Here is a 12,723-nt window from a genome sequence, read left to right as displayed (position 1 = left end):
CATCCTTTTCCCTATGCTGCTATGGGTTTGTCTGAACTATAGCTGTTTACAAACCACTTTAATGCAAAGGTTGTGTAGACCAGTGTGAAGTTCCCCTGGTGTTATCTGGACCGGTGATCTGCTAGGTCACTCCAATCCTCGACTCTGGGAGCCAGACTTACCCTACTCTGCTGTGAGAACCCCCCACTGCTGAGCTGTTCACGCACAGCCTCTGGCATGAAAGCTGCTTGGATTGTGCAACTGAATAACACTAACCAATATCTCTGGTCCCAGACACAACCCTAGGAACCTCTGTCTTGCATTGTCCAGTTATGCCCACTTGCTGATGCAAACTTATATGAGTTTGTCAATTTAACAAAGAAATTGATATGTACCAGGCTTGTTATCCCAACAGGAGTCTCTGACACACTTCAAACCAAACGCACTGTTTTAGGTAGAATAAACAAACAAATTTGTTAACTACAAAAGATAGATTTTAAGTGATTATAAGCCAAAACACAACAAAATGGATTTGGTCAAATGAAATAAAAGCAAAACGCATTCTAAGCTGATCTTAACTCTTTCAGTGCCCTTACATACTTAGATGCATCTCACCACAGGCTGGCTGTTTGCTCTTCAGCCAGGCTCTCCCCTTTGATCAGCACTTCAGTCGCTTGGTGGTGATGTCTGTAGATGGAGGTGGAAGAGAAAGGAAGAGCATGGCAAACGTCTCTCCCTTTTATCATGTTCTTTCTTCCCTCTTGGCTTTGTCCCTTCCCCCTCCCCCCCCACTTCGGGATCAGGTGAGCATTACCTCATCATCGTCCCTGACTGACCAAGGGAAGGGGGGTGACTCCCTCGAGAGTCCAACAGATCCTTTGTTGCTGCATAGGCCAGTGTCCTTTGTTCCTGTGAGGCTGGGCTGAGTTCGTCCCATACATGCCCTGATGAGGTGTGAACTGCCCCTCTGTTCCTGGAGAGTTTTGCCTGGGCTTGTTTTAAGCCAGGAGGACACATTTTCAGCCTCATAACTATATACATGAAATTATAACCTATAATATTACAATAACAACAATGCTCAGTGCATCATGAGCCTTCTGAAGACACCCAACATGACAAACTTTGCATTGGATACCACACAATCATATGAATGTGGAGGTGCAGGGTGTTCCCTCAAGATACAGAGTGTCACAGCCAGCAATCAGTTATCCATATAAACTGCAGTCATCTTTGCCTGCACACTTTACAGGGTGATTGAGAAAATTCTAGACAAACTAGACTACAGGTGTGAAAGGTGACTCTTTTTTAAAATTCTATAAACTCAACCAATTTTCACCAGAACACTCACCAGCAAATATCTTCAATAAGGACTACTTGATGCCACTTTCTCTAACAAAGAGGATTAATCTTCTAGCTGCATAAAATGAGACCCTAATGCTGTTAACTTCATGCACTCAAAGGCAAATCACCCAAAGGAAAATCACTTAAAGCTAAGAATTTCAGGTCTAGGATAGAGAAGTACAGTTGGTCAGGAGTTGAAATCTGCCCCAAGCAAATTCCAAGGCTGCAATACTGCCCTTTGCAGCTGCTTCTTCAGTACTATAATTCAATACACTATCTCGTCTACAGCTTTAGCTATGCATGTTGCATCACACAGTGCTGTGTGCATGATAGGAGAGAGTTCACAACAGCCATTTATATGAAAGTACATAGTAAACAAGACAAAATATTCTCCAGAGTAAATAAATTAAGTAATAGGAAAAACTTGCTGGCATACATAGGAATCTGATATTTGCAGTTAAGCTGGCATCATAATAGTGCCTTGTGATTAACAAATGATTAGACTATAGAATGCATCTTGGAGAAGAGGACTTACTCTATACAAAGATTAAGCCAATCAAGATGTATTAGACTATTATGACAATAGTACAAGCACACAAAAAATGGAAAAAATACAAGGTGCTCCATGTAGCTCGTAAGGCTGTAAAGAAAACTTGCTTACTGTCTTAACTATACCAGTATTGTATTTGGTAATATATTTAAAGACTTTATTGCAGTGCATATGCAATATTCATTCCTGATTTTTTTTTAATGCTTAACCACACACCTTTAACGGTCTTCTAACATCAGGGTGTCGCTGCTGCTTTTGGGTTTATATGGACTAAATATATTTGGACAATATAATTTTTTTTTTAATATGGGTAAAGTGCAGATATATAGAGCCAGATCCTCAGCTGATCTAAATAGCATAGGTCTGTTGAAGTTCATTGCGTGGCTCAAATAGAAGGATCAAAGCAACGAATTGTTCTTGGCTCTTCCATATCCATGCTCTATCTTTTTTCTCCACAACTAATATTTTCCTAACTGGACCCATTTAGTTTTCCCTATTGTAGCGATATTTTATTTAATCTGATATGAATCTTGTGTTTTACTAGAACATCAGGGGCAATGTGCCTCTGTCCTTCCTAGCTGTCAGAGTTCATTACAAAAGGAATATGTCAGAAATTCAAGTGGAAATTGCAAAATTGCTACCAAGTTAAATATGAATATAAAATTGCCTAAAAGAGGAAATTACCAGAATCTAAAAGGCCTTGAATGGAAGAAAAAAAATGAGACTTAAGACTAATAGCAACATTAGCACAACAATAAAAAAAAAAAAACACTTTTGGCAATTTGTGACTAGTAAGTATAGTGTCAAAAATAAAACAAAAAACCCCAACAACCATGGTACAGTAAGCAGAAAATTTCAGAAGACTGAACAAAAGCAACTAGGAGAAAGCATTTCAGCCACTTAATGAGTCATCCAGTATTTCCGAGGATGAATATCTTTAAGTTTGGAAAAACTAAGTAAAATGATCGATGTAAAATGAAATATATATGGAGAGATCCATGTTAATGTATAGCTTTAACTGCCCTGCATTTTTGCTGTGAGATATGGCATCTTTGTCTCATAATGCCTCATGTGAACACAAACAGCAGGGCAAATCAAAATGTGTTTGGTAGGCTTAGATTGTAGTTTTACTCAGACTTGTATAAAATTGACTTTTGAAGAAGCCGAGTACACGAAAAATATAACTGACAAAAGGAAACTTAGCTCTTGGTGCACTGTAGATTTTTTTTTTTGGAAGATCTATGAAATATAGATATTTATATGGCCCTTTCCAAATCTGTTGTTTAACAGACATCTCTTTCTATTCTCTTCAGGTTAGTCTTGATTCTCGGGTGCGAGAAGTGATCAACAGAAACTTGTTGGATCCCAGTCCACACATGTATGAAGATGCCCAACTTCAGATATACACCTTAATGCACAGAGACTCTTTCCCAAGGTTTTTGAACTCTCAGATGTACAAGTCTCTCATCGAAAGTACTGTAGGCTCTACTTCTGAAGCTTAGTTCTAATTTTTGGATGAAATAATTTGGGTTTTTTTGTGGTGGGTGGGAGGGAATAAAAGTAGTTTAATAACATCTGGCGCTGAGTTCCTGGAGAACTACAGTTTAGCACTACTCAGGCTACTGTGAAGAAAACAAATACATATTGTGGTCTCTGTCTACATTTTTACCAAGGTCCTCCTTGCTTGAGTTTGCGGGGGAGGGGAACGATGGATTTGCCAAAAATACGTTTGTTTCACACTCCTTTCACTTAACTGCAGTCAAGATTGCAATGATGTATTTGTAGTTTTATGAACAGTCTCCTTGTGTATCCTCACACTGCATGTGCAAGATAAAATTGCTTCACATACCAATTATTTGTTGCAATATTTAATTCAATAACATAAATTATATCTGTATTTAAGAACTTTTTTGTGCAATACAGTCTTATGGTACATAGAAATAATTGCAGCAAACCAGGAAGGGGCTTGCATTTTTTTTTTTAACATCACTAACACAGAAAAAAGCCAATTTTTCACATGTAGCATTATTCAACATGCTCTACTGAGTACAATACACTGACTTTTTGAAGCCAACATTTCTGTATAGGAAAAAGAGCTATTTATCACTGTTTATTTAAAACAAATCAAAGTGGGGATTCCTCTGGTTGTTCACTGCCAAAACTGGCATTTTCATTAGCGTCTGCAATGTCGAAAAAAAAGAAAGCACAAACCACTTAAAGGGATCCATGTCTGGGTGACACGATTTATGCGCTGATATTGTTTAATTGTTATAAGAACAAAGTTTTTCAATGTACACTTCAGATGTCAGATACTGTAATTGATTTATTAAAGACTGGCGATCCAGTTCTAACACTGTTGTCTAATGTTATGTACTTCAGCAAAAAAAAAAAAGTTTATAATTTAGTTTTTGAATAAAGAAGTTTAATAAAAGATTGCCTACATGTAGCATTTTAGAGCATTTTAGAACATTTTGAGGAATTGCATCTGTCCTGTAAGATATTTTTCTTTTAAAGAGAAATCCAGTGAAAAGATGTTGTTTTTTTTTAAAGTAGTATTTTACAAAGGGGGAGAGGGGCTAAGGAAGACTTATCTCCGCTTGTAGTCTCTTTGATTTTGAAAAACTCCTTGAAAACAAGGGGTTGTGGAGATTAATGTTCAAGGGCTTGTGATCTTACACTCCTTACCCAGGCAAAACTGTTGAAGTTAACAGGTGTCTTTCCTGGGTAAAGAATTCTGAATATTAAGGGCCCAGTACAATCAGAACTAAGAAGGCAGCACAGTGCTCAAATCACCTTGCTGCCAGGCTATTTTTTGCAGATATCTGGCTTGGCCTTTTTTAAAAAAATTGTCCTATTTTGATATGCACTTTGATGTTTAAAGATACCATAACTTGTAACTTACAAAACACCATCTTCATACTTACAGCACACTAAACTATATTCTGAGTGCTAGCATCCCCTGCAAACTATCCTGAAAGACAAATGATAGAATGACTTTGAATAGAAGTTTAAAATGCCCTTATTACTGGGAACATCGTCCTTATACTAAGGCTTAGAGAGAGGCAAGAGTCTTCTCCCTTACATGCATATAAATATGGAGTAACTCCATTAACTTTGGAGTTGACAGATTATACCATTTTGTAATGGAGCAGAATCTGGCCCTGAAATGTTGAGCCCTTCCTCTCAGTCTGTAAATTACTTCTGATGGGCCGACCTCTGTACAGAGCCCTATTGAAGTCAATGGGACTCATACAGGCACAGGGATCTGCTTGCATGGAATAACTTGCAGGATTTGGAGATGTTTATTTTCTGCGGGTTACTTTTTTCCCTTTTTTTACTACCTCTCTCTCACACTTATTAATTATTATTATTATTATTATTTTATTTATAGAATATGTTTCAAATAGCCAGTTTGGGGAATTTTTTAAATTATCATTTTTACTTGAAATCTGTGTGTTTTTTTCTGGATGAATATGAACAATTTGAAGAATTGTTTCTTAAACTCATTTGGTTTTGTAACTTATATAGAATTCAGGATATTATTAAAAGGGCTATTCTTTATTCCCTATGCAAATATTTTAAATGTTGTAGTGTATGACAAAATGGGATTTTAAACAAATTCTGCAAGGCAGAAAACAAAATTCTGTTTACAGTGGCGTTGCTGACTATCCTACTATATTCAGCACTTTTAAATATTGTTGTTTATGAAAATGTAGTTTAAAATGCAAGACATAATATTTATAAACATTTCTTTTAATAAATACCTGTTTTGTCTGAAAGTGTTGTTGTGTTATGACATACTTTATTCATGTTGGTTAGCTATTTACCATTATGAATAAAATATCCAATTATATTGATATAGTAATAGCTATGATGTTTACAAAAAACTTTTCTTCCTGAAGGGGAGGATGGAATTCAACAAGGAAGAATTGCCTCCTTCTACTGTGAAATACAATTTTAAAAATGAATTTAAGATACTTTTTCTTAATTAGAATTAAATTTGGTCCTACATATCTATTGTGCCATTTAGTTAGAATGATATTTACTATGGTACTATACATATATAGCATCATATATATATTTATATGGTATGATTTTAGGTTTGCTAGTGTTTGAGGCACAATGCATTTTGGTGCAAACAACTAGACAATGTGTAACAAGACAATACTGCATGTATAAGCCTTTAAAAATGTAGACTTGAATATTCTTGACGTTACCATTTCATGGTGACCTGCTAGCCATAAGCTATCTTTATAAGATACTTTAGACAAGTAGATGTTCTTGTCAAAACAGACAGTTCATCCTTTAGGACACTTCTCACTAAAGATAAAGGCCCTAAAATACATGTTGATTTCTAGCATAGGCATTCCAGAAATCTGTATCTGGAAACTGTTACATCATTTTAAGAAATATTACATAGGTCTTCAGTGTAATATTGCAATGAGATTATGTTCTAAATCCCCTATTTTCAGGGATTTATAAACTGACCATAATTTATGACATAGAAACTTTCTTCCAAGGAGTAAATATTAATATAATTACTGTTAATATAAACTTCAATAATTGGGGTTTTCAAAATTATATGAATAGTCAACTACAGTCCATGTCAACTTATTGGATATCTCAAACTGTTTAAATTTCTGAAATTGATATTGACAACAAATTAGGTCATAACACAATCTCATTGCTTTTGGTACAGTATTTTGAAAAAAATGTAAACAGATGCTATTATACTTGAAAACTGATTTACTTGCACATATAATGTACAATACAATTTTTAAACTGCCCAATCTGCTTACTCTATAGATTGGAATAACAAATATGTATATACCTTGCCACTTCTGGTCTCATGAAAAACTGAAATGCAAGTACAAAATATAAACATAAGCTTTAAAAAAGAAAAAAAGAAGCTTAAATGCAGATACATCATAGGGCCTAATCCTGCAGACACCTTTGCATGGCCCTGAATAAGCAAAGCATTTAGGCATATGCCTAAATCCCATTGGCTTCAAAGAAACTAAACATGGGCTTTGCTGAATTGGGGAACACGTGAATAACTTAGGGTTGCCCAAATAGTCTTATTGAAGCCAATAAATGGTTCTGTTTAAATTACTCACACGCGTAAGTGGTTTGTACTCTAAGTCAACAGTATGCAGGAAGCTACCCCCATTTTTCAGGTTAAATAATTATGGTCCAAGTTCTGACTTGGAGCCATCTTTGCTCCCCCTGGCACAGGATGTCTACACAGATAGCACCTACCTGTGAAGGTAGGTGCAATGGAGGGGGATGCTCTCCCTGGGAGAGCAAGTGGATAGAATTGCTGCCATACATCAGGCTGTGGGGCCATAGAGGGGAAAGCAACTTCAAATTACAGTAAGATCTTCCTATAAGGCTTGTTTTGCAGAGGCTGACTAGGACATGTGTTCAATGAGCCCACTGAAATTGTTAGACTATTTTCTTCAATGGCCTTTGAATCAGAATCCATGTCCCACAAGGAGTAAGGCCTTCAGTTATCAATGGCTGTAGTAACCCTTCTCCTTGCAGAGTTAACACAGCCAAGGACTCACAGCGGACATCCTGCTGATGGAACCTGGCGACTGAGTGGATTTAGACTTTACATACTTGAATAACCAAAATGTCAGTTTCAACTTGCTTGTTCCTCTCTGGCCACCAACCCCAAAATAAGGCTCCCTTCAAATGCAAGTTGCTACTGTTCTGCAGATTCTCTGCAGACAAAACATTTGATGTGGGGCTTATGAGACCCGTGTTTTTAATATATATGCCCACTGACATATATATTAAATATAATATATATGCCCAAGTATGCTAGCTTGGAGATGCTTGGAGTCAGAAATTGACCCTACTTATCCCATAAACTAAGATATCAATACAAAAACTTTCCCTGCAATTTAAAATTGTGATACAAGCCAGATAATTCAACTGCTGACAGTAAGTCATTAATTCATGCTGGCTTTTTTCCCTCACAAGCTTTAATTTACACTATATCATCATGTACTCTAAATTTCCTGGCTTTTGACTATTTGTCACAAAGCGTGTTTAATTATACATAGTAGTTATGAATTTCATAAATTCTAACATTCATAGGAACTCAACTATTTGGTCCTGTGAAATCCATAAAACTTCATAATTTTTCATTTCTCCCTTTGACAGAGATGCTTACTGTATTAAATTATCCATCATACTTAAGTGAACTCCACTGACAGATACCAGTGGATCACAAAGAAGCTTTGCATGCATGAATAAGGTTTCAGAGGCAGTGCTTTAGGCTATTTCTTAATGCCAGACTAACTTCAAAGACAGTACATTCGCTACATATCCTCTAAGTCTAATTTTCTTCTTTTAAAAATATTGCTGTTACAATGTATTTTGTCAATCCAATTGTACACAGCGACAGACTTGCTGAAAATGGTTTTCTAAACATTGCAGAATTACCATTTTTAATCAGCCCTTCATTTTAATATCCAAAACCATCTTCTCATGTTGAATGTATTTCCTGTGGATTTCCAAAATGGATCTGGATTACAAGTTTTCATTTCTGACTGTTTTGGCAACTTTACATGCATATGCATTACATTAACTTTTTTTAAAAAAATAAATCTTTTGAAATGACAACTCACTAATGTAAGCTTGGGAGAAGTTACTGTTACTCTACTGGTGTATGTTAATTTAGTTGTAAAGTATGCTTATTTACTTCTGTTAATTTAAGATGTGAACATGAAAGGAAGAACAGAATACTTCAATTTGATTCCTTCCAATGGCTGTACTATAAGTTTATTGCTTAATACAATTTTAAGGATAATTTCACCTTTTTACAACATAATAAAGTATATTCTTTAAACTACTTATGTTTTGAGTTTAGCTGAGAGTCTTACTTCTGATGTCATCCAAAACAAAGTGACTTTCTTGCAAACTGTTTGCACACAAGGAGATATCAGAAGGGATGAACTGATAATACCAGACAGCAAAAATAAAGTTATCCCACAATCTTTTATCACACCACAGCCTACTAAATGACTTCTTTGTATATCTTTTACATTTCCAATGCAATTGAGCATTAAAATGTGTTTAGCAGAGCTGTATTTTAGAAACTGGTATCCATTGAGCTTTTACTTCAGTAATTCTTGAAAACTGCCCTTATCTCTTTCTTACAAAACATTTTAGTTCTGCTTTTACTCTGAATGTTCAATTTTTGCATGTGCTGTAACTACAGGATACATATGCAAAGATGCCTAAAGTATTTTAAGGAAGTTCTTTCACCACTATATTTTTGAGGACTCCTTATAGCAGGAGGAGTGGCCAAGAACTCTGAAATTATACTTAACAGGAGCCCAATCCTAGTACAGCTTTTATGTAGGATTACAAACACTTCATACCTGTGCTTGCCAGCGCCTCAATAAACTGACTTGGGCCTTATTTATCCTTTTTAAAAATAACTTAAGGTATGAATCTAAACAAATATAGTTATACCAGTCTAAACATAGTTGTTGACTCTTATTCCAGTATGTCTTTTTCATGTTAGCTTATGTTGCTCAGGAAGGGGTTTAAGCTAAATAAAACACACAAAAATTCTTATACCTGAAAATGTGTAAACATAGGATTATACTGGAATAACTGTTAAAACTCTTCAATATTGACAAGCCCTTATTTTGAGCCTAGTTGCTCTGATGTGAGTATGGGGCTGAAGTGACCCAGGTGGGATCCACAATGTTTTTTGGGGTCTTAGGCTCAGATCCTTGAAGGTATGTAGGTACCTAACTACCTTGGAGGATCTGGGCCTTTGTGCTTGAGCTCATCTACAGTATCCATCACCATATATCGAAGTCATACCGGAGTTTGAGGAAATAAGATCCTTGTCCCTCAGATGTTTCACTTTGTTTCTATGCTGGAATAATGGAGGTTCTTACTGTTACCCATATGGAACAGCAACAAAATGGAAGAAAGGGAGTGTGTTAGATCCCTGAGCTTGCCCCCAAAGGAGAAAAGAATGCCTTTGCAAGGAAGAAATAGCTAGTGCTGATTGGTGAGATGGGAAGAATAGGATGGCCTGTCTTCTTCCCTAGCTTCAGTCAAGGTGTGTTCTTGTGCAGTTCATCCTGGGAAGAAATCCTCCCTGCTACTTCCAGAGTCAACCTCGGTACATGCACAAAAGCTTCTCGTCATTATTCACAGAAGGGTAGAGTAAGCCGGTGGTCCTTCCATCACTATGCAAGTGGTGTGGCAGCGTTTGAGGGAAATTCCACACCCTGTGCTATGTAGGTCAGGCTAGATGATCACTATGGTTCCTTCCAGTCTTAAAATCTCCCAACAGAGTAAGCCTGGCTGTGGAGTTCCAGCAGCCTTCCCACTGCCACTGAGTGCACGAGTGAAGCATTAGAGACAATGAGATGATACTTACCTTAGTGAAACAACATTTGACAGCTCGTGTATGTATGTGAAGATGTACTTACTAGTAAAGAAATGGTTCAATCTATCTCCCAGTGGACAAAAGTCATGTGTCAAAATCACTGCCATAATTCATACTCTTGTCGTCAGTCTCTGCATTAAACCCAAAAATTCGGAAGGAATGGAGAATGAACTGTCATTATCCCATAGATATAGGGCCTCAAGGTCAGGAGTGTGGACATATTGCTGGAAGCTTGCACTACTGCTGCGACCAAACATGGTTTGTGGAGAACCGGAAAAGGTTACATCATCAGTGCTGACTAACTGTGGCATCTCTAGTGGGCTTCTGATAAAGCCAGGGTAAGCTTTCTAGGGCAGGTAAGGTTAAGCAAAGAGGTGAGTTTTCTATTTGCTTTTAACCTGGGTTTATAAACTTTTGGGGCTTGCTCCTGAAAAGGCCAAAGCAAACTAGCACAGGGCTGAGACTGCTCTGTACTGTGGATAACCTAGTCACTGGACTGAAACATGAAAAATAAAGTGGTCAAAGCCTCTACACCATGCAGGGACGGAAGTGATGTAGATAGGGGCAGAAGTGATGTACAGGAGGGAGATGTATTAGGCAGAAGCAATGCAGATAGGGGACTGAAGCAGTGCATGGATGGGAAGTGTAGAGGAGCTGAAGCCATGTCCTGAGGGGAGGGTATAGAGCTGAAGCAATATATGTAGGTGACTGAAGTGCTATATGGATGGGAAGCATATAGTGGCTGATGGGAGGTGCACAAGGGCTGTAGCAATGTAGGGAAGGAAGGCATATAGGAGCTACAGCAAAGGGAGGTGTACAGGGGCCACAGTGATACAGGGGAACAAGGCGTATGAGGGCTGTAGTGATATATGTGTGGAAAGGAGGTGTATAGTAGTTGTAGCGATGCAGCAAATGGAGGCATACTGGGGCTGAAGGGAGGTGTACAGGGGCTTTAGCCATGTATAGATGTGAGGCATAGAGGGGCTGTAGTGACATATAGATGGGAGGCATAGAGGGGCTGTAGCGACGTATAGATGGGAGGCATACAGGACCAAAGGGAGTCGTACAGGGGCTGTAGTGACATGTTCTGGGACATGTACTGGGGCTGTAGAGATGTAGGGGAGGGAAGCATATAGGCATTGCATATGTAGATGCGGGGTGTATAGGGGCTGTAGCGAAGTAAGGGATGGAAGTGTATGGGGCTGTAATGATGTACAGAAGGGCCGAGTACAGGGGTTGTAGCAAGGTAGGGGAGAGAGTTGTACAGGAGCTGTAGAGATGTAGGAGACGGAGGTGTGCAGGGGCTTTAGCAATGTTTGGATGGGAGGGCTATACCAATCTATAGAGAGGTGGGGAATAGGGGCTGTGACAATGTATAGGAGGGAGGGTATAGGGGCTGTAGGGATGTATAGGGGCTATAGAGGTATATAACTACAAGAGGTACAGGAGCTGAAGGCATGTATAGGGGCTGTAGGGCTATATAGCTGGGAGGGGCGCAGGGGCTGTATAGGGGCTATAGGGCTATATAGCCAGGAGGAACGCAGGGGCTGTATAGGGGCTATAGGGCTATATAGCCAGGAGGAACGCAGGGGCTGTAGGGATGTACAGGGGCAGTAGGACGGTATAGCTGGGAGGGGCGCAGGGGCTGTAGAGATGTATAGCTAGGAGTACTGCAGGGGCTGTAGGGTGGCATAGCTGGGAGGGGCATGGGGCTGTGTAGCTAGAAGGGGCGCAGGGGCTGTAGGGATCGGAAGCTGGGAGGGGCACAGGGGCTGTGGGGATGTATAGGTAGGAGGGGTGCAGGGGCTGTGTAGCTGGGAGGGGCTGGGGGGATGTATAGGTAGGAGGGGCTGTGTAGCTGGGAGGGGCTGTGGGGGTGTATAGGAAGGAGGGGCTGTGTAGCTGGGAGGGGCTGTGGGGACCTATAGAAAGGAGGGGCAGTGGGGATGTATAGGAAGGAGGGGCTGTGTGGCTGGGAGAGGCTGTGGGGATGTATAGGAAGGAGGGGCTGTGTGGATGGGACGGCTGTGGGGATGTACAGGAAGGATGGGCTGTGGGAACGTATAGGTAGGAGGGGCTGTGTGGCTGGGAGGAGCTGTGGGGACGTAGAGGAAGGAGGGGCTGTGTGGCTGGGAGGGGTTGTGGGACGTATAGGTAGGAGCGGCTGTGTGGCTGGGAGGGGCTGTGGGGACGTATAGGAAGGAGCGGCTGTGTGGCTGGGAGGGGCTGTGGGGACGTATAGGTAGGAGGGGCTGTGTGGCTGGGAGGGGCTGTGGGGACGTAGAGGAAGGAGGGGCTGTGTGGCTGGGAGGGGCTATGGGGACGTAGAGGAAGGAGGGGCTGTGTGGCTGGGAGGGGCTGTGGGGACGTAGAGGAAGGAGGGGCTGTGTGGCTGGGAGGGGCTATGGGGACGTAGAAGAAGGAGGGG

At 39.7% G+C, this 12,723-nt stretch overlaps 1 protein-coding gene across 3 annotated transcripts in view; it reads left to right on the top strand.

Annotated features, from left to right (window-relative positions):
• The window catches only part of RGS17 (regulator of G protein signaling 17), a 73,109-nt gene extending 69,714 nt beyond the window's left edge, over positions 1 to 3,395 (top strand). For all 3 annotated transcript variants that reach the window (XM_073335230.1, XM_073335231.1, XM_073335228.1), the window contains exon 5: positions 3,184 to 3,395. In XM_073335230.1, coding sequence (XP_073191331.1) covers positions 3,184 to 3,372 — 189 coding nt within the window. In that variant the 3' untranslated portion in view covers positions 3,373 to 3,395. The remainder of the gene's footprint in view (positions 1 to 3,183) is intronic.
• The last annotated feature ends 9,328 nt before the right edge of the window (positions 3,396 to 12,723 follow it).

Source organism: Lepidochelys kempii, chromosome 3 (genome assembly GCF_965140265.1).
Source record: "Lepidochelys kempii isolate rLepKem1 chromosome 3, rLepKem1.hap2, whole genome shotgun sequence".
In the NCBI taxonomy this organism is placed as follows: domain Eukaryota; kingdom Metazoa; phylum Chordata; order Testudines; family Cheloniidae; genus Lepidochelys; species Lepidochelys kempii.
This window is presented reverse-complemented; position numbering and strand designations above follow the sequence as displayed.